Source organism: Gavia stellata, chromosome 23 (assembly GCF_030936135.1).
Source record: "Gavia stellata isolate bGavSte3 chromosome 23, bGavSte3.hap2, whole genome shotgun sequence".
Classification (NCBI taxonomy): domain Eukaryota; kingdom Metazoa; phylum Chordata; class Aves; order Gaviiformes; family Gaviidae; genus Gavia; species Gavia stellata.
The window spans coordinates 11450246-11473568 of record NC_082616.1 but is presented as its reverse complement, the minus strand read 5'-3'; the positions used below and the strand labels follow the sequence as shown (position 1 = coordinate 11473568).

The following is a 23323-nucleotide window of genomic DNA, read 5'->3' as shown; positions in this document are numbered from 1 at the left end:
GAATTAATTCATTATGTTCAGCTTTGAGTATGTACACTGAAGCACATATGAAGTTAAAAGACACTTAAAGATTTCCAGTCAATATTTAAATTCCTTTTCACTAAGTGACATTGGAATCTTCTAGAAAAAATACACTCTGCTGCTGCTACTCCAGCCTAATGTTCTGGGCCACTCACATGTCAGGGGACTTCATTGTCTGGAAAACACTTGTTATTATCGGAAGTTCTGTAGGGACCAATAGTGACTTACTCTGTGTTGTAACTACTGAAGATCACAGTAACATATATTAAATTTAATACTTAAAAGAAAGTCACTTTCATTCATATATACAAATATTTAGAAAACTGGAGATGTGCAATTAACTTTAACAATTATTCTTCAGGTTTACAAAGAAGACCTACCTCAGCTGAAACAGCAAAGTAAAGAGAAAAACCATTCTGTGCCCTTCCTTAAAAGAGAGCGAGCGCCTGAGGACAGTTTAAAGTTGCAGTTTATACATGGGTAGAGTAACATTAGACAATACTTGTTTTTTTCTGATTGTTAAAATATCCTAGCAATGTTAATCAATTCACATCGGAGCACTTAGCAAAGCATTTTCCAGTGCTTACCCACAATTAATTTGTTTGTCATTATTACTGTGGGCAATTTTTGGAATATCAGATATAGATTTTCTTTTTTCAGTTGTATTTGTTAAGGAACAAGAGAAGGTTATAAGACTGTAGCCATATAATAAATAATACATCAGCATTGCATTTTATAAAATTACATTTTAAACTAGCTGTTCACTACACTTCATGTTTCCTGGAGCAAAGATTCTCTGTTAAGTTGATCATGATAGCTGTGATTTGTAAAAATGCCTGATCGATTTCTGCTTGAATCCAATTCCCTGTAAAACTTGTCTGGACACAATTCCATGTGAATTATATATTCTTTTTGTGAAATCAGGACCAATTTAGGAGTTGGGTGCAAAGTAAACCATGAGAAGATTCATGAATATCTGCTCTTGGTGGGAACAGTCTCTCTCTGCCTGTGTGCTGTGATATTTTTGAGCTAAAGTTGGTGCCGCAGCTGTAGTCTTTTCAAGTTAATGCACAAATTATTTGCACAATTTGTTACACAAATTACCAGAATAGCATTAAAACAGAATATAACTTGTTTTGTATTTACTTCAGTTATAGAGGCTATGACTGTCGAAATAACTTGTTCTACACACAAACGGGAGAAGTAGTGTATCATATTGCTGCTGTAGCTGTTGTATATAATAGGCAACAACACACTCAAAGGCTGTATCTTGGTCACGATGATGACATCCTCAGCCTAAGCATTCACCCAGTGAAAGACTATGTTGCTACTGGACAGGTGGGTATTTAGAAGTGATGATCTTAGCAAAACATGGAAATAAATTCCCTTTACAATATAGAATTAGAAAAAATGTAGTTCTTTTTGTCCTTCAGTATAGTGTTTCCTCCTAAATATGGGTAAGCTGCATATTGTTTCCTATATCCCTGCCAAATTGCCAGGGAGTACTGGACTGGAAACTATCTGAGGTGATTAATAAATCATTCCTATATAACAGAAAAACTGCCAGTCTTATGCTGTGGCCTTGCAAAAAATCTTATATTCACTTTGAACCTCTGCTTTCATCTGTAAAATGCAGGAGCTGTATTTTATCTACATCCTAGGAGGTTTTGGGGTTTCATTAGTCGGTCTCAGTATTTTTATACTGTAGTAGCATCCAAAAGACTTACTCAGATAAAGGCTACTTTATGTTGGGCACTCTACTGATATCTGGTACTGAATATGATATATTCAGTATATTCATATATTTTTATATATCATGATAAAATATATCATTAATATGATACTGAATACTGATGTTTTAGAGACTATCTACTGATACTTCTCTAAAAGAGGAAATAGATATTGAAAAAGATAAAATAGGGCAAGTGTAGTACTTACCTCTGGAGTGTTTTGAAGATATGATAGTGCTAATTACTGATATTGGTGTGCTTTGAACTTCTATGAACAAACATTCCAATTAACACTCTGATTTAGGTTGGAAGAGATGCTGCTATCCATGTTTGGGACACACAGACACTGAAATGCTTGTCATTGCTCAAAGGCCAGCATCAAAGAGGAGTGTGTGCACTGGATTTTTCAGGTAAGCCACAGCCTACACTTACCTAAATGATTACTTAAAAAACAATCCTTATGATGAAATCTTAATTTGAATAGCTAGCCAATTTTACAACCAATACAAATTTTACTTAAAAGTCTGCTGACAGTTTTGAAAAAAATAGTGTGTGTAGTAAAGTCAGTCATGGGCCTTTTGTCAATTGATCAATAATTGATTTTTGTGATGTGTAATACACATGGTGGCTGTTTACGTGGTGGTATAATAATTCAAAAGCAGGCAGAATGGTGACTTGAAGTGTATGAATGAGATTGAAATGCGATTTGTAGGCTCATACAATTCTTCAGATTTGCTAACAATTCCCACATTTTTCAGTGAGTTTACAGAAGACATAAATATGACAAACAGTTGTCTGCCATTTCTCCTACTTGTCTTTCTGAGATGGATGACCTAAGTTGTTTCAGTTCTCAAAGGGTAATTCCTGTATTCAGCATTGAAAACCACCATCCATATGGTGGTGACTTCCATACTTTTGCATCTTTATGAAAGTATTTACAAATACATTCTCCCTTTTTCTATTTAAAAAAAAAAAAAAAATTACTTTAGCTGAACTATCCTTTTCTTAATCTGATTTTTTTCAATTAAACATAATTTATTTCATATTCTCCTCTCTAGAAATGTGGTAAGAATTCATTAGGACACAGATCACATTTATGAGACAGGACTATATGAAAGACATTTTACTTCCACAAAGATAAGTCTGTGGAACTGAGTCATATTTCATTATCAGAAGAGGAGCCTTGGTGTTCATCCAAGAGCTGGAATTCAAATGTGAAATTGCTGATCCACCATGGTGTGTAACCTAGCTCTGAAAGTAGATATGGTACCAGAAGAAGGGAAAATGGATAAGGATGACCTAATTGACATAGTGTGCATAGATGTTAAAAAACTTCTCATTAAGATCCCTAGATGAACAAATGTTCATATATTTAGAATATACTTACTTTGTGGTTTACATTTTTTAAAAAAATTAGATTCCTGTACAGATAGTAGTACGCTGTGTATTAGAATCCATGTACCTCTAAAAGCCTAAAGAATAAGCTGGCCACATATTCTGTGGATGTAAATCTGTATAAAAATATTAAAGCTCTTTTTAAAATTAGTCATGACTGGCGTCATTACAGCATTGCTTTAGGACCTGATCCTGCGAATGCACACGTTGCATTCTTAACTGGCTTTAGTTAAGGTGCTTGGCATGGAGAGGAGCAGATAGTTGTGCAAATATTCACCTCACTGTGGGATCAGAGTGCTACTTTGGTCTTATGTAGGGAGTTTTCATTGTGTTAATAATAGATATTTAAATTAGGTTCAGGTCACACTACTTGAAGCTTAAAGAAAGAAACCCAAAACTCCCAACTTTTTTTGGCAGTGCTTGATCTGGTGGCTGACTCTATACTACCAGTTCTCTCTGCCCTTACTCACTTTCTAAAACATCTGCTGTTGGCCATTACTGAAAACATTGTACAGGGCTGGATCACTCTTGTAGGACCATTCTGATGATGTTATGATTTGAAGATTATAATTTCATTCATGCAATGTTTGGTTGTGCCCTCTGGTGGCTAATTTAACATTTATAATTTTGGATATTAATCAGAGTGTATAGCCCATATTAGTGCATAAAACCTCCTGTTTCAAGTGAATAAAGTTTAAATTGTATTCTTAACAACAAAATTTTGTCAACCGTGTTCTGTTTACATAATTGAATTACCCCTAAAAATAATTATTGTCATCAAAATATACAAATATACCTCTTAAATAACACATTACTGCATATTTACCTTCATATCAGCTATTATCATAGCATTTTATCTCACCAAAACTGTTATAGAATAGTTCTTACTGTCTCTTTTGCTTTCCTTTCTCATTAACTTTTTTTTGTCTCCTTGTTTGTGTCTTTATTTTATTTTTTTAAATAAACTCAGTTTTCGTTTTCTGTCCTGTTTTTCAACTTCATTCCTTCTTGCCTACTTACAGTCCTTCCCGTGTCATTCAACTGTGAACTCTTTTCCTCTTTCCGTAATTCCCCTTCTCCTTGACTCGCTTCTCATAGAACTCAGTCGCTCAATACTGTGAAGCCCAGTCCAGCTGTGAGGACCTACTCAGCCTTATGAACTTAGAAGTAGTAATTTATGCCAGTGGCACGCTTTCTATTCTTGAAGTCAAATATACTTAAGCACAGAGTCCTTTAACATCTGTTAACTTATACAAGAACTAACATTCTCAAGTCATTGCTTTCGTTCACTCTTTTGGCCATCTCCCCACTTCTCTACTTCCTCCAGCTTTAACTTTTCTCCAGTTAAAAAAAATAATCTGGTAATCAGCTCCTGCTACAACCTATAAAGTTCAATTGTCTTATCATATACTTCAACAATTACGGTTTAGTTTTTTAAACTTTTCAAAATTTCATGACAGTAGTTTGTCTCTAATAGTTTGTTAACAATGGTCTTGTTTATCGTTATTTCAAACATGTAGCAAGGATGCCTAGGTACTGTTGAATTATGTATGATACTCTATTCTTGCTCTTCTTCCTCTCATTATCAGTAGTGCTGTGTCTTTCCTGCAGTAGAAGAGATGATAGCCAGCAGTTAATTTTAGCTTTATAATTTTCTATCATATTTATGTTTCATTACATTGCCTATTAACTTTTAACCACCCATTTCACTATACACTAATAATTATTGTTACCATTTCAAGCAAAGGAAAAGAACCATCATCTGATCAGGAATATATCAAATAAAATGTAACGTGATTTTGGAGTACTTGGACTTTATGAAATTTACTTTCATTGTCTTGTTTGACCCTACCTATCTTCCTTGTACTTACACACAGGAGAGTTTTGTATCTGCCTTTGGGAAAGATCAATGGTTTGATAAGGAATACAAGTTTAAAAAAAAACTAAATTAGGACATACAAACGTAATAGAAGATAATAAAGTCAAATGAATGCCTTTTCTAGAAAAGAATATCCTGTCTTGTAATCATCCAGTAAAAAATTAAGCAGAAAAATCTTGTTGTGACCTATAACACAACCTGTTCTGTCTCTGATTAAGAATGATGCCATATTTAAAGTCACCTAAGTTAAGAAGAGGATCTAGTCATGGATTAGTAGAGCGCTCTGTGAAATCTATGGATTCCAGTTTCATGCGTCATCACCCAATAGATATTCATTTTGGTGCTAAGATTGCACTTGTGGATAAAACTTTCAGCAGGTATAGACTTTAGTCATCTTAAGAGGTAGGGCAGGTTGACTGTCTTTCTCAGTTCATTTGTCTAATTCTGTACGCAGTCTACTTTAGGAACTGAAGGCCATCAGTGAATCTGAACCCTAATCTCTCAAAGTGTTAGTTCCTTTTTTTGCTTCGTTTATAATACATAATTTGAAATTCAGGTTACAATGTATTTGTTGTATTCATCGCCTGTTATATTTTCAGCTAAAGCCTTAGCACCTTTAACATTAAGTATTGCTTTCGAACAGCTGATGGAAAATGTTTGGCATCTGTTGGGCTAGATGATAATCATGCCATTGTGTTTTGGGATTGGAAAAAAGGAGAAAAGCTAGCAACAACCAGGTAAGAATACATCTCAGTATAAATGTTCCCTGTGATTACATTTTTCTGAATAGTATCATCCACATGTATTACCTTGATCATAGGAAAAAACAGAACACGTCTCTGAAAACGGAATGGTGTTTCAGAGCAATATATCCTGATTAAAAACCTTGGGATCTATAGTTTAGTGTTTGGAAATCCTGTGAACTATTTCTGTCAAGAGTTCCCTAGCCTTTCTGTTGAGATAGCTACATTGACATTGTAGCTCATTTAATGATTTTCAAGTTAAGTTAATATTTTCTCCCAATTTTATGTCCTGATTCAGGGCAGAAGTCATCAGAGATGTCATATTTGCCTTTATGCATTAGATGATATGCTGGGTTCCATCAGTGTACATAACCAGATCACTTTTCTAAAAAGAAAAAAGTGTTTCCTCTAATACAAATAGGTTTTTCAAGGTCTATTGATCTTGCCTTTCTTCTGAGTCAGCTTTTTCTGAGATATTTGCTCTTTGCAGTTACTAACCAAAAGCTTAGCTAGTAACTCGATAGTGAAGAAGCTTTTGCAATTGCTTGAAGGGACCAGTGTTGGGAAGAGGATTGGATTACGGTTTACATGTTTGCTTTTTTCTTCTAAAATATTGAATTGCAACGTTTTCTTTATATTAAACTAGCTGTATGTGTTAGAAGAATCAGACTGTTTGAGAACCTGGTTCCTGTCTTACCCTTGAGCAAATGAAATGTACCTCTGAGGTCAAGATACTAAAATTGTGTAGAATTCATGTAGGCGTGGACTTACATACCAGAAAGGCAAGGAGTTAATTTCATATGCTGTCTGCAACAATGTAACATCTAGCATTGGTCAGTAGAAATTATAACTGCAAAAAAAGTGACTGTGAAAGATAATTTACTTTATTATTATATGGTGATATGTTCCAGAAGAAATAAGATTTTCTCGTGGCAGTACTATCTGTTAGTAGTATACCATTACTGAAGAAATAAACATTTTGATCCAAGTGTGTGTGTTTACCATAATCTACATTAGCTATATAATTTTGTCACAGACATCCAGTTTATTAGGCAGCAAGATTTTAAATCCTGTTCAAAACTTGTGATATAGGGCTTGCTTAGCAACAGTGTTGTCTGTGTTGTAAAACATGACATTTTCATTTGTTTTGCAATCCTAGTTTTACTGTCTCCAGACAGATCATGCTTCAGACTCAGAAGTGAAGAAATACCCTATGCATTCCCGTAGGGACCTTCTAAGCTTTTAAAAACAAGATAATGATGGGCTGTATGGCTACCTGTCTCATGTTGCTCCCAGGACAGATACAAGATTAAGTACTCATGTTCTTTTCAGCATATACAATGTATCTACTATTATTGCTAATCTATTGTATTGAAAATATGCAGTGTCCTCACACAGAGCGTAAAAAAATATTTTATCTTCTAAAATGTTCCAATTTAGATTATTGTTTATATTTTAGCAGTGCCTAAAGGCAAGTCCCCCATTCTTTATATGTCCTACTGTGCTTATCAGAGAGAGACAAAAACAAAGACAGGAGAAATTACATCTAAATTTTACACATGACCCTCACGTGGCCTTAGCAGACAAGAAGAATAGAATGACATCTCCTTACAATCATATAGTCCCACAAGAAGAATTCATCTAAAGGACTAAATCTGAAAAATGAAGTGTACACTCATTATATACAGACATTCTTTATGTTTATTCTGTAGCTATTTTATATTTATTTTTAACAAATACTCTTTTTACTTAATCTTTTTAGGTTGATTTATTTCAGAATGACTTCTCGGTTTTCTTTTCTTGTTGCAATGTTCAGAATATACTCTTACTTATTTGTTTTAATTGCTTCCTAAATAAATTATACAGCTCCTTTCCCTATCTTGGCTCTACAATCTTCTGTCTAGTTTCATTAAAATCCTTATTGAGTAATCGTACACTGTTAGAATCTAAATGTATCTGAGCTTCTTTTGCTAGCTTCTCTTATCTTATATGCTGATGCAGTGCTGGTCCGATTTGATCCTAGTGTTTTGTATTAGTGGACTGCAATCCCTAAGGGAGCTGAGGCGGGCATTGTCAAATTTATTTACAATCTAAATCAGTAAACATCATGCTCTTCTCCTTTCTTCGTTCTGTAAGAGCAAATGTCCTGTGCCAGTCCCTTGGAACACAAGGACACAAAGGAAATTGGGGTGGAAATGTAGGCCATGCAGTCCAAATCTCAAGTGTCAGCACTATTCATCCTATCACAGATGCAGACATACTCCTGTCATTTTACAGGGATACCTGCACTGGGATGCAATTAGTTTGATTTTACGCTTGGGGCAGTATATTTTGCCTGTGTGATAGATGCTTCCAGAAGAAGCAGTATGACTGGCCTGAACTGAAAGGCTGGGCATCATTATAGCAAAGTAGCGGGACAGAAGACGGAATTGCAAGAAGATGTACGTCAAATGTCAAAGGTGTAAAGGACTGGTTTTCATCTAGACTGATTGACCAAAAGAAAATACTGAAACCAAGAGGGTTATTGGAACTATGTGATTTTCCGCTGTCAGACGAAAGCGATATTATCATAGTACAAAACCTGAAAATTCATATTGAAAAGCTAGTGATTTTTGCTTTTGGTGTTTTATAAAACACTGAAATAGAAATAATTACCACTTTGCATCTGGGAATATTTTTTTGCAACAGTAAGACTTAAACTACAAATTCCCACAAATACATACTACAAGAAGAATAACTTTAATTACCCGTGAACTAAATTTGAAGATGTATGTGCTGCTGAATGAACTGTTTCCTAAATTATAATTTTATAATTTCTTATTTTATTTTTTGTCTTGAAGCACAGTAGCTTAAAGACTTCCTCATTTTTCTTGACAGTGTATTTTAAATATTTATTAATTGACTTCTTATCCATTTAAATATTTATGTTGCCCTTTATACCTTCTCTTAATTGAATTGACCTTTGTTGCCTGCTTCTTCATTAAGACTTAAATGAACTGAAATTCAGTGGGAGACGATTTTTATTCACCATATTTCTGAGGCCTAATTCCTATACGGTGTATGCTCAGATACATTCTGCCAACTCTGTGGGTCAGACTTCCAAGGCTAAACTCTTGCAGATCAGAAATACGGCTCTCCAGTTTTTGTTAGATAGGGTAATGATGGTAGAGATAATGTAGACATAGCCTCTGTGACTTGTCTGCCAGTCCTCGTAGTGTTACAGACCCATACTGTTGTATTTGCACCAAGAGTATGACAGTCATGGTGGTAAGATTCTCATTGTTAAAGACTATGTTTGGTTAGTCCAGTTTGATGAAATGCCTATTTATAACAAATTAGTTTGAATCATTAAGTCATCCCTTACCTATTTTTTAAATTTTTATTTTTATTGCAGGGGCCATAAAGATAAAATATTTGTAGTGAAGTGTAATCCACATCATGTAGACAAACTAGTCACAGTTGGGATGAAACACATCAAATTTTGGCAACAAACAGGTACTGTATTGAATATTTTATATTTAATTTATTTGAGAACGTGTATATTTTTAATACAGGAACATCATGTTCTCAGTTTAAGAATTTGTTTTATTTGTAGAGCAATTTTCTAGTTACCAAAATACTAAAGGGGTGAAAACCTACCTCTGAATCAGCAAATGTCACAATATTCCTTTCCTTTTGGAAGTCATTTCCAGCTAATTGTTTCTTAACTCTAGTCATACTATTAAGGATTTCTCCTGAACAAGCATCCTTGGCACACAGAAAACATCGGTCCTGTAATTCACTTAGGCAGATTATGACCCTTGTTGTGAAAATGCCAGCTGGTAGCTAAGAATCTTAGGTGCCTCTGGCACACTGCTAAAAACGGTAGTGTTTGCACTTCAGGTACTGATGTAACACTTCAGCAACCCTTCAGTTTCAAGATAGAGCTGGTTTTCAGTCATCAGAGATGGCTTCCAGAGATGGAAGCACATGATTCAAGGTGCCAGCTGGAAAGATAGGTTTGAAGATGGACCTTACAATACGTGCCTGTGCAAAACAAAAAAGAAACAAAGAATCAGGTATTTTGCAGAAGTTCAGTTGTAGTAATTTATATTTTATCCATTAGGCTAAAAGTTATGATATGATATCACAAGAATCAAGGTATCGAGGTAATATATTTTTCATATGACACAGGAATTTTGTTTCCTTTTCTAAGTAATGACAAATGAAAATGTGTTTTCCATTATTTAAAAATAGGATAAGATTCTGCAAACTAATAAGCAAAATATTCAGAACGGGAAGTCGCTATCAGTCTAGACTGTTCTGTCAAACTGAGAAAGACAGCAAAGTTAGTTAGGATGTTTTTTATTCAGGACTGGATTTTTTGTTCTTCATGACTTTTAACTGTATACACACTACACGAGTGCTCAGTAAAAAGATCTCAGAGAGCATCTGCTGTGTGTAAAATTCAGCAAAGGTAGACGGCACAAGGGCAGCTAAAAATAGAACTCAAGACAACTCAAAATTAGATAGTTTTAGAAGCTCCTATACTTATACTGTACTTCACAGAGTTCAAATGGTTCAGGTGCTCTCAGATTAAAAATTGTAATTTTTTTAATGCATTTTTTGTGTTTAGGTTATTTTTGTAGTAATTAAACAGACTTGCATTGCTGGTTGCCAAATTCTATTACTGCATTAAGCAGTATCTTACTCTTGGAATAGTCTCTTTGCAATAAAAGTGGTATATTTTGAATTAACATTTGCTCAGTGGAATTGGAACTATCAGTCTGGTGTTCACTGTGAAATACATGATGTCTTAATGCAAGGACACCACTGCCTATATTATTTTGTAATTGTATCTGTATTTGTGTCTGAAGCACTCAATTTATGAGCACATATGGCTGCTTCTGCTTTCTGAACCAAGTAAGTCTGTGGCAATTTGGTTCTCTGACAATCAGAAGAGGAGCAAATCCTGCTGTCAAATTGTCAGGTTGCCACTGGACAACTAAAACAAACCTCTAGTATATCATGCATAGTTGTGGTCACCTCTAAAGAGAAAAAACTTGGCAGGAGCTTGGCAGGCTGTTCTGTGCAAAAAATATTCTGCCAGACATTGTATTAATTCTTATACAGTTCCTCGCCAAAATTTATTATTTGCTTGGAAATAACAATCTTAAAAATAGAGCCTGTACTGCTTCAAAACTGTCATTACTAGATTGACTTTCTTTTATTATGTTTTTCCCTTGCGCACTATGTTTTCAGTATTTCTGTTATCTACTATGTCTTAAGCAATCACAAGAGGTGATGGGGTGAAGGCATTTGTCCTTTACAGCACTATGGCTACAAACTGAAATACAAAAAGCCTTACTTTTGTTTGTATTGCAGGTGGAGGCTTTACATCAAAACGAGGAACATTTGGAACTACTGGAAAATTGGAAACTATGATGAGCGTTTCATATGGGCGAATAGAAGATCTAGTTTTCTCTGGTGCTGCTACTGGAGACATTTATATCTGGAAGGATACTCTGTTGCTTAAGACAGTGAAAGCCCATGACGGACCTGTATTTGCCATGCATGCATTGGATAAGGTATTTATCATCTTGGGTATATGATCCATTCATCTTTATTATTTTTGCTGCAATACTGGATTTTAGAAGTGTATAACTAACAGATCTCCCAACAAAGTTACTCAGGTTTTGTACATGTGTATGTAAGCAATACATTGTTCTACATTGCACTAACATTGAAGGTGCTTTAGTAAACAAAACTGTAATAGAAAACAAGTTGCACTGGATGAATCTGAATGTGATTAAAATCACAAAACCAATATTAATGACTTCTGTTATTTAATACATGTGTATTTATAAGCATCACATTATATGTGCTCGTTACCTGACCAATAGCTTTCTGACCTCTAAAGATGCAGAATTTATTTCTCACTGTGCTCACGCATGTCATTTTCTTATTTGTAAACCACAGGAGAGTAACAAGTAACATTCACTGCCTCTTCAACCAGATCCCAAAAATATTTTTGCATTATCAGTTTCCAAAATATGAAACATGAATTTTTTAATAATATTATCGCTGTATCTTAAGCAAGCAAGACTTCAAATATCCAGAGGTTTTGTTTTTCTGAGGTAGTTACTCCAGATATCAAAAGTATTTTCCTTCAGTTGCATCAATAAATCTTTAAAAGAAACCATGGCAAAATATATTATTGACATAACATAAATGAGGTTGGGGCAAAGTTTTGCCACTTGAAATCCACTGGCAATTTGAAGATGTTGATAATGGAATATCCTTTTTGAGATTGTAGTTTCAACTTTAAAAGTATAGCATGAGAAGAAGAATATTAGCTATTAACACTTTTATATATCAAGGTCAGTTAAGAACCCTGTCGCTCAATCCTTTCTGGCCCTAATTGATTGTTCCTAGCTTTTCCATCAATTTTTCTATTTGATCTTGGCACTCTACCTTCTAAACATACTCTTCACTTACGTTTTTGCTGTCTAGTTATTTATGCTGCATTTTGCACTCACTTGGCACAGACAAAGAGAATCTCCCAAGGGAATTAATCAAAGAATTGGTCCCTATGCATTATTAGAACTCAGTTTGAAGCATCTGTTAAGTCCATTGAATTTGGAATAACTTCAGAAGCTGTTATTACCAACTACTGCCTCTTCTAAGGATGAAGCATATATTTTTCCATGTTATGGTCCAGCATTACTATTTACAATAGTATGCACTGTGCATGGTTGTAAGTCTTTATAATCCTAGAAAAGCAACTCTAAATCTTCTCCTCTTACATCTTTTCTTCATAGGTATAGGCTCCAATATTTTTCATGGGACACGTGAATAAAATGCAGGGAAGAATTTATACTGGCTTTGGACATGTCTTTTTAAATAGTAATATATGAGTGCTGACGTTTGTATATGTTTTCATACTGTGATCATACAGGGTTTTGTAACTGGTGGAAAAGATGGAATTGTGGCACTTTGGGATGATATGTTTGAAAGATGTCTGAAGACATATGCTATTAAAAGAGCAGCACTATCTGCTAGTTCTAAAGGTATTATTTTTCAGTGTGTTTTAATAAGGACTATATGCATGAAGAGTGGTAAAATGGCAGTAATAGGTGACAAACCTTACCAGAACACAAAGGGAACAGTAATATACTACTTACTACTCTGTGCTGGAATTTTCTGGTTTGATTTATGTAAGTTGTATTTCACACAATCTTTGCCATTTATAGTTTGTTCTGCTATTTCCTCCTCTATTCTGTGACATTTGGCTTTGTTTTCACTGAAGAAATGATTTTAAAAAGAAAAGTCACAAGCCTGTGAGTCTGGCTGTTCCAAAATCTGTTCCGTTTAGCAGCTAGCTTCCTCAGCTGGCCAAATTTCATGTAGTGACACCAGGGTCCCTATGAGTTGGAAAGACCTGTTAAATTGTACTTCCCCGGGCATCAGTGTGGAAGTCTGTAAAGTGATATTCACAGATAATCACAGAAGTAATGTCCATGTTGCTGGAGCATCTGAACGCCTTATACACTGTCACTGTTAAAGCAGTAAAATATCAATCTTTATATTGCCACAATACAGACTAGCACAAGCTCCCCTCCTTTGAACTATTAATTAAATCCATGGATTATTTAGTAGTTTGATCAGACAAGTGTATCTCATGTTTCATGATTTTAAACAGATTTTAATTATAGATTATATAAGTTGTATAAACTATAGGTGATATGAGGCTCCTTTTGATTTCACAGTAAAAACCTAAAATTAATATCTTTGTATTCTTCAGGTTTACTTTTAGAAGACAATCCCTCTATTCGAGCCATCAGTCTAGGACATGGGCACATACTAGTGGGAACTAAAAATGGAGAGATACTTGAAATTGATAAAAGTGGCCCTATGACTCTACTTGTCCAGGTACTGTATAGATCTTCCATATCAAAATATTCCCTGTAGAAATACAAGACATTATAAGATTTTCCCAGTAATTTTCTTTCTGTTTTCATTAATCCTGTTGGCCACCATTGCATTCCTTGCTCAGACAGAAGTTGATGCTTTCTTATGTAAATCACTTTGAGATTCATTGTGGATTACAGAATTCTGAAGGTAAAACAAACAGTCCATTAATTTCAAAGACTGATGAGACTTTTTATGAATTTTTTAGACAGTTTAGGACCCAACATAAAAATGAAAAATGAAGAGTAGAGCTACCACAGTTTATTTGACAGTGTGGTTCCATTTATTTGCTTTTACTGAAATAATATAGTGTATTCTGAAAGATCCTATACTTTAGTTTGTGAAAAATTGCTTTAGAGTTATGACAGCTTTCTACAGTGACACACAGTTGTCATTGCATGTGTTGCAAAGCATAGAGACCTCTTTCTGCAAGACAACCTATTATGCAAAGTTTGGTTAAAAAAATTTTGCATATATGTCCACTGATGTATTTGATGTTGCTTTGGTTTAGTGTCTTGAATAACCCTAATGTCTATATGTAAGAAATTGTGTATGTCATTTACTGAGATATAATTTGTCAAGTTTTTACTTTTTGTTTTCTATAACTGACTAAATTAACATTGTTTTTTACAAAAATGTTTCTTTAGTATTTTTCTTTCCAGTTAGTTCTGATCACATAAAGTATTCTTTTAAAGTTGTATTGCCTACATGACAGCCTTACTTACCTAAATGTGCGAAGTTGTATTTTATAAATTATTTAACTCATTCACTAATTTGGAATTGCAGTCTCATCCTAATATAGTTCCCTTCATGTGAATAGTAAGGTTGCAAGATAGTAAAATTACCTTAAAATTACCTGATTGCTGTGAGTTTTCTGATAAAGAGAAGCGTTATAATTGTCATCCAGCTTAAATTACATGCTTACATGCCTCAACTTGAGCCAAAACAGAAAATAGATAAGGTGTAATCAAGATGTCACGACAGTTCCTCTCCTTTTTCTTTTAATGGTATTCTTCCATCTCAACAAAAATGCCAGTTACCAAACTGAAATCCAGACTGAGAATAGTAAGAAATGATTTAACCTTGAAATGCAGTGCCAGCAAGCTGTACGCAAGTTGAAGGAAATCTAGAAAAAGGAGGGGGAGTGATTAAGAAGTTTGAAAACTGAGTTCTGAAGAAATACTAAAAGAACTAAGTATGTGTATGTTGGGCAAACAAGTTCTCCAGGATCTAAAAAAATTGCATAAACCTTGAGGACAGATTAGCCCATATTAGGATTTCAGGATGAAGTCCTGTTCAGGGCATAACTATTTCCTGTTCATTTCAAGTCTGGAAGAGAGAGCATTGGAAGAACAGGAATTATGGCTAGTAATAGTGGAGCAAACTAAGGAAGAGTATATTTTAGATGGTTATCAGAGGAAGCAGACCAGAAATTCAGGTGTCTCTGAATGTGGAAAATTTCTGAGAGGAGATGGTGAAAGCCTTATTGCCTGAGACTTGTAAAAGGAGGCAAGGCAAGTGCTAGAACATATTCTATAAACCCAAATGCATTATTTTCTCTTATATTAAATTATTTCCTTTAGGGACATATGGAAGGAGAAGTCTGGGGCTTGGCAGCTCATCCTCTCTTGCCCGTCTGTGCAACAGTGAGTGATGATAAAACACTACGAATCTGGGAACTTTCATCCCAGCACCGCATGCTGGCAGTGAGGAAACTCAAAAAAGGTAATTCTCATTTGGCTATACACTGTGATAGTAATGATACTACTCTCTTTCTGTAACAGCTCCATCTTTGCTTTTGGTGCACATCACAGGCATTAATTAGGTAGGAAGGGGACACAGTCATTAAGAAATTGGAAGCATAGGAAGTAAATTGTCTTTGGCGTGTGTCAAGTCAATGAAAAGAGTAGAAAGAAAAAGGATTATAATCCATTGTAATGAATAATAATAAAATGAACTTTAATCTATTTTCCTCTGATTCAAAGGGAACGAGTTGACCTCAGTTATTTTCCTTTGTAAGAATACTTAAGGCCAGCATATTTGTTGCTGACATTAAAAAGTTTCCTTATAAAGACAAATGTAAAATTTTCTGCATGTTGAGCACAATCAGCCTTCAGTGGCAAAATGAACTTTACATGTTATACCAACTTCTTGGAAAATGAACAGTTTTCCAGCCCTTTCCTCTGTATAAAATTAGATGAGCTATGTTGAAATGCTGCCTTCTCAGAATTACTCTTATTTCAGTTACTCATTGATGTCCTCCAGGAAATTTTATGGTGTAAATTCAACATGCTTCATTTTCAGTGACAGATCCAGAGCACAGGAACTCTAACTGGCTGAGGGAAAACAGAGTCAAATGTTTTGGAGAGGTGAACTCAGGGACGGATGAGGATAGCTGTATGAGAGAGTATGGTCAGAAATAATGTTGAGGCGAAAAGTAAGTGGAGGAAGTGTAGTACATCTCTGTTTTAAATGTGCTCCACCTGAAAGGAACCATTATTCAGTCATATAACGAAGCTTTCAAGTGTAGTATCCCTGAAAGACATGTAGTTATGCTGCCCATAATGAGTCTTTGAATTTTGCATCTGGATTTCTTTTCTGTATGTTTTCTTTTTTTTTTCTTTTAATTTTATTTCTATCATTGGTGTGTTTAGAACGTAGTTGGAAGGTGGTATTTTCACCTAAACCCATTTCAAGACTAATCAAATCACCATTGTCTATTCAAGAACAGCCTATACAGAGGGTACATTCCCATTTAGAAAAACATTAATCATAGCCCTCCTTCCACATAATATATTTGTTTTGATAAACAACAAATCTATTTTAAAAGTATATAGCTGATGGGAAAACCTTACAGTTGCAGTTCATTGATGGTTTTCTCAATCCCAAGTTTGTAAACTCCTTTCCATTTTCTTTTGTAGGTGGACGATGCTGTGCCTTTTCTCCTGATGGGAAAGCCTTGGCTGTAGGGTTGAATGATGGGAGTTTTCTGGTGGTAAATGCTGACACTGTTGAAGACATGGTCTCTTTTCACCACAGAAAGGAAATGATCTCAGATATAAAGTTTTCACGAGGTATAATCAGATGATAAGGTGAAAGGGCAGTGTTTATCTTGGAGTTTGTTTTTCTCCTCTAGACAAAAGATTTAATGTTCAGAAGGTAGACTGGCTTTATATGTACTCCATGCATTTAAATACTTTACAATTCTGTATGGTTGTATGCAGCTTAGTATAATGGGGCCCACCCCTAACCGGTGCCTTTGGATGTACTACAGTAGTAAAAATGCATAACAATAATAATTATAACATGTACACCTTTAATAACCTTGGTGTCTCTTCTTTACAGAATCAGGAAAGTACCTGGCTGTGGCTTCCCATGATAATTTTGTAGATATTTACAATGTACTTACCAGCAAAAGAGTTGGCATTTGTAAAGGTGCATCTAGCTATATCACACACATTGACTGGGACTCAAGAGGTAAAGTGTTTGACCAGAGAAACAGATTTTAAATGCCTGTAGAACAGAACGTCGGAAAACTGTTCTTGTACCAGTTACTAAGATAAACTGTAACTACTAATGCAAATGATTTTTCAACATCAAGCACCATATGGGTTCAGTGCAATTACATTTGTTGGTGGAATTCATCCTCGCGTGTAGCATTTGTACCAGAGTGCATGGTACTTCAGTGCTGATAACGTATGACTAAAATGTCACTTACGAACATAATATTGCTTTTCTTTGCCCTGTTCTTTTTATAGTTTTGTAGCGTGGCACATTTTTCTCTTCCACCTATTATGTCCAATTTCCTTTCTTCTTTGCTGAGCATTACATGGCAATCACGACAATGAAGCCAGAGCGCCTTATTGTCACAACTGATTAAGTCTAGCACAATCAATAATGAGCTCGTGCAAATAAGCCTTCCCAGGCCTAATATGATTCTGTGCGGAACCACCTGTGTGTCTGAGCCCTGCTTCCGCTGTTGTGCTAGTCCCAAGACATGGTGCAGGCTCACTGACAGCAACAGGAGCTAGCCTCCCTTCAGAACCCGTTCAGGTCCGGGTGCCATTTTTGAGCTAGTGGGCTGTGCTGCAGCTGAGCTGGCACTCCGTGCCTGCTGACAGCCCTGACAATCTGATAGGTGTACACACGATAATAGCGATTTGGCTGATCATACCTGCAGATCTGTAGGAGCCAGTTCTTGGATGTCTAACGTGCAGATATGAAGTATAAGAAAACGGAAAATTCTTTGTGTCCTTAATGGTATTTATTGGAAACTCTAACTGAACTTCTAGACGTAAAGGATTAATATACAAAACTGTATAATCTGTCTTATACCGGTCAGATACTACTATAGTCCCATGTTGTGCTTCTTGTTGTCGGTGATTCCAACAGACTGAATATAGCTCATGTAACAAAGGGCAAGATGCCCAGTCAAAATATAGCAGCGCTGGAACTGCACTAGTTCCTATCAGTTGATAACCTAATCCAGTGTTCCTCAGCAAAAGAGTGCTTTCCCTGGCAGTTAGGCAGTTCAGGTATTGTAGAACTGCTTTTAACATAACAAATCCCCACAGGATTTCTTACACTAGTATAGTTGTTATAATTTGAAAAATTCAGAAAACACCTTTAATTTTCTTATATAAGAAATATTGTAAAACTGAATTTGAAAGCATTTTTTGCTTCTTCATGCACAAATACTTGCTAATATACTATCAATTGCGTAGGATTATCTTCCTAATATCACAGTATTTGTATGGGTATGGTGAACTTCATATTCAAGGACAGTTTGGTGCATAGCTGGACTGTATGCCAGTTAGGCAGTGCAAAATAGACAGGAGCTTACAATGTTTTTAACCTTTGGCAAAGCTGTCTTGCAAAATTGTTATGAAAATTAATAGCATACGCCTTTATTTTTTTTAACTTTCCATTATCGTGATGATGAAAACACAAGCAAATTATTTCTTATCAGAAGAAAGTGATTTGCTGAAGACAGTAATTTTTTAAGGATGTTGGATGGTATTTACAATATTACTTCTGCAGTGAATCAGGAGTATAGGATTCTTATGAGAGTGATTCTAAGCATCTGTTTTACTTTTGCTGTGAATAACTCTCTGGAGGATAATTTCTTAGCTTACCCCTAGAAATTTCTTCATTTAATCAAAAGAAAGTTGATAATATTCATAATAATGAATAAGATTCATAATAAACTCTTATTTTGTATCTAGGAAAGTTATTGCAAGTCAATTCTGGTGCCAAAGAACAACTATTTTTTGAAGCACCCAGGGGGAAAAGGCATATTATAAGAATTGCTGAGGTACGAATGATGCTTACTGGATTCTTTTACTGTGAAAGTTATTTTTCTGGACTGTTGAGAATTAGCATGTTTTGTCTTCAAATGGTGTAATTTTTTCCTTTTGAAATACTATATTTACAGTGGTTAGAATTATTTAATCATTCTGTATAGTGTCTTTTCTAGCATTTGTAAATGGTAGAACTTGCAAGTTTTTGTTTGTATCTCTACATTTGTTTTTGTTTGCTTAATAGCAGCCATTTCCCATCACCCCCTGAAAAATCACCTGCTTTCTGTGTAATCAGTGTGCATACAGGTTATAAACCATCTCTAAACAATATGGCCTGGCTTTTCATGGTGTTGATGATTTGTGACACATAATTCTACAAAATTGCCAATGTTTAGCACCTCAGAAAATCTTTAAGGAGATTTATATCCAAATCATGCTCTACCTTGGGAAAGTGGGAATGTTTAAATTTTTAAGCCTTTTGATGAAGATAGGCGGTTTGTATTAACGTGCTGGAAATAGTGAACGATTTCTAAAAACACTAAAAAATTAAGTTAATATCAAACATAGAAAAATATACGCGTGAAACCAGTGTGTATTTGGTATGTGTTAAGATGACTTCTTTTGGGGAAATTTTGATTGCAGATAGAGAAGATTGAGTGGGACACCTGGACATGTGTTCTTGGTCCTACTTGTGAAGGAATTTGGCCCATGCACAGTGATGTCACCGTTGTAAATGCAGCTAGTCTTACAAAAGATGGAACACTATTAGCTACGGGAGATGATTTTGGGTTTGTGAAGCTTTTTTCATATCCAGTGAAGGTAATAAGTATATTTATTTCTGTTATTAGAAACTGCACAAGAAAAGGGATTAAGGAAAACACTGTTGGGAATATGTCAGACTGCTAATATGCGAATTCTTTGTGCTACAGGGCCAACATGCGAAATTCAAGAAGTACGTGGGTCACAGCGCACAGGTAACCAATGTGCGGTGGTTACACAATGACTCTGTGCTGCTGACTGTAGGTGGTGCTGATACAGCTTTGATGATCTGGACCAGAGAATTTTTGGGCATTCAGGAGAGTAAGCTGGTTGATAGTGAAGAATCAGACACAGATGCAGAAGAAGATGGAGGTAAAAAGTATTGTCTTAAATTTAGTCTTTGTTCCACAGAGACTCACACAGGCGTTTAACTTGAAGTGGGCAAGAAACTTTCATGTGCTAAAGTTCAGTGTAGGGAGAGCTTGGTAGGATTGTTTCCTTCCTTTTATTGGTGCAGATCTTCTTGTTTTCTACTCTTCCACTATGAAACAAGGGTAGTTTGTTTCATTTTATGTTTTATTTTTCTAAGGTTATGATAGTGATGTTGCAAGAGAAAAAGCAATTGACTATACCACTAAGATCTATGCAGTAAGCATCCGAGAAATGGAAGGGACAAAACCACATCAACAGCTGAAGGAAGTTTCAGTAGAAGAGAGGTATGTCACACAAAGGCATTTGTTTCCAAATGTACATCGCATTCTTTTGAATCTCTTTTCATTCAGCTAAAATTAGTCCTTAGAAATAAGACAGGAATTTTAAAATTCACAAGATAACATTTAAAATGGTGTTCGCAGGGTACAGCATGTTAATGTGATGGAGAAAAATATGTATATGTAAGTGAAACACCTGTGAGTGTTGTGTTCTCTTCTGCTGTTCGCATAAGCAGTTATATTCTTTCCTAATTAGTATGGGTAGCTGTGCATATGTCTGCAGCAGGGCGTTTGTGATAAGGTCAGCTTGCAAATACTTTGTAGTTAAGGCTTTTGGTGATGTTTTCATTGAAAGATTCTCAGTTGCTTATAACTGTGTCAGGTTGTTAAAGCTGAAATTTCCCATGGCACACATTGGCCTTAGGCTGAATTATTCTGACAAAAGTAAGGTGGAAGGAGAACAGTATTGGAGAGGACAGTAAAGAAAAGACGTAAGAGCTAAGCATAGAGGGTGAGGTCCAGTGAAGCACAGACCTAGGGGAGTGGGTGAGTAACAGCTCTGACTGGGACAGGGCTGCTGGGACAGAGCAGGAGTATCTATAACCAGTAAAGTACATTCCTCTTTGTAATCTGGAACAGTACATCTACACCTGTGAATCCAGTTGATGACTCAACTGTGAATCCATGCAGACTCTTTTGATAGAATTTCTTTTTGTAAGTGGTCATTCTTTTACCATGAGTTTTCTTGCTTTTGCCTAATGTTGGGCACTGACAAAAAGGACTGCTGTGGGTTAACCCGCAGAAAGAGTTTAAGCTTAGTTCTTTCCCTTCAGTTTACCCAGAACACATGACTAGTAACAGTACCAGTAGTGTGATGGCATATTGTTCTCCCCACAGGGATCCTGCCCTAGTTAGAGAACAGGATGCATAGTTCTCAGGGAATACAGCGGGTGCAGAAGCAAGCGCTGGTGCACTGTAGGATCCCTGCTGCAGGTGTTGCAAAAGATGACAGAGCTGTGTGTAGGAAGAGGCTGGGATGGCAAGAAGAGAGCACTCTGGAGCCTGTGGAGAGCTGCCTTCTTGCTGTTCCTGCTGCTGTCACAGACCTTCTTGGTGATGGTTGGCAAATAGAATATTTTGCAGGCAGCCTCTAACCCTGCGTACCTAATTTCCTGCTGTCAGCTGAGAGAAGTATGGCTGAATTTGCAGAAAAACTGCACACTCATAGCTGTGAGTGGAGATCATTTAAGCAGTTCTTTGAACAAACATGTAACACATGATTACATTGAACAGATTAAGGTCTAAGGTACTCTTACTTGACTACTGAAAACTAATGGCAACTTCTGAGATTTTAGGGTTTAAATCTCCTTGGTGTCCTGATTTGCAAGATACAAAATGGAGTTAGTAATACTTCCTAATCTCATGCAGACCTTTGGAAAATAAATTTTTTTATGTTTTTAAAGCTCTCAAAGAATGCAGTGCTGAACATCATAGATAGAAAGTAATAATTAATAATTTTTCACTTGGTATTTGAATAGGAGAACAAATGTTGGGTGTGAAAAATGAGAAGAAAAATGTTGCACCCTTTTTTTTTTTTATCACAATGTTTTAATGAAAACATGCAGCAGGAGGATTAGTGATTTTTTTCAATAAAATGTTGGACCACAACCATTTCTTTTCCCCTTCTTTTAAGGATATCTCTTTCGATTTTCTCATTTACTCACACAAAGTCTTTGTTCCTCCATTTTTCTATAAAAAGGCGTAGTGTATTATCTAGTAGACATGAATGTTTTTGAGTTAAAAAAGGAATTTTTTTTTTTATTTTGGGTGAATGCTGTTAAATTGTTATTACACGTGAAATAACAAGTGCCAGTGGTACAATGGCCAGATGTTTTACACCAGAAACCCTTGTACCTTCCAGCTGCTTTATTCTCCTTTGATGATGCAAAAGCAACTGTAGAGTGAGTTTAATTGACCGGTTAAGCTGGGCTTACAATTGTTTTGTAGTAGTGAATTACCAACAATATGAGCATAAGCATCAGTCTCTTCTGCAGCTTTTCAGCACTATTTTCAGTCCAGGAGTGAAAATCACTACCGTCCCTTTGGGTCCCTAGGAAGCTTTCCCTCTCTGAAACCTGGCCATGGCTGTGCCGTCTGATGTAAGCAGGTACCCTGCTTCTCAGAGGAGTATCTCAGGCTGCCACGTACACTTCAGGCTTCCTGACTTTTGAGTCTGTCCACATTCTCAGCCCTACACTGCATAAGCGGATTCAGCTGAACCTGCTGTGTTGCTGTGGAGGAAGGCACTCCCTGAAATGAACAGGCAGTTTGCCTTTTTCAGCCTCTTTAACAAAACATATAGTACCCGCAAAGCAGCACATAAGAGGACAAATGAGGCAGGCTTCCTGTTTGTCACATTAACACTGATGATCCATAATGCAGGGAAAACGTGCCTTGTGCTATTCAAAACTACAAAGCAACACTGAAACTGGAAGCTCCTCTAGTATGCCCAAGTGTTTCCACACTACCCACTCTGTTTATAGCTGGTGGGCCTAATTGAATGGGTAGACACCTCCTCTGCAGTGAGGTTGCCTCCGATTTCCATAATAGTCTCTTCATGTAATGACTGTACATGAAAATAGCATACTGTAGCCTATCTGAAGGAATAATCTATCCCATAACAAGTTCTGGACTGAAGAGAGCAAAAAGGAAGGTTTTCACATTCTCCATCTCTTTTTTTCTTCTTACTGTCTCTATGTAATCAACAGTTTTGTATTTCATTTTAAAATAGCTTAAAAATAAACCCTTATAACTGTCCTTCCCATCGTTTCAGCCA

The 23323-nt window shown here is 35.8% G+C and overlaps 1 protein-coding gene across 5 annotated transcripts in view; it reads left to right on the top strand.

Annotated features, from left to right (window-relative positions):
• EML6 (EMAP like 6) overlaps positions 1-23323 on the top strand; it is a 115088-nt gene that overhangs the window by 66156 nt on the left and 25609 nt on the right. For all 5 annotated transcript variants that reach the window (XM_059828432.1, XM_059828434.1, XM_059828435.1 and 2 more), the window contains exons 13-27: positions 383-501; positions 1173-1359; positions 2056-2161; positions 5669-5762; positions 9163-9263; positions 11133-11335; positions 12706-12817; positions 13552-13679; positions 15302-15443; positions 16640-16792; positions 17064-17195; positions 18944-19032; positions 19661-19837; positions 19948-20149; positions 20367-20493. In XM_059828432.1, the coding sequence (XP_059684415.1) occupies positions 383-501; positions 1173-1359; positions 2056-2161; positions 5669-5762; positions 9163-9263; positions 11133-11335; positions 12706-12817; positions 13552-13679; positions 15302-15443; positions 16640-16792; positions 17064-17195; positions 18944-19032; positions 19661-19837; positions 19948-20149; positions 20367-20493 (2072 nt within the window). The remainder of the gene's footprint in view (positions 1-382; positions 502-1172; positions 1360-2055; positions 2162-5668; positions 5763-9162; positions 9264-11132; positions 11336-12705; positions 12818-13551; positions 13680-15301; positions 15444-16639; positions 16793-17063; positions 17196-18943; positions 19033-19660; positions 19838-19947; positions 20150-20366; positions 20494-23323) is intronic.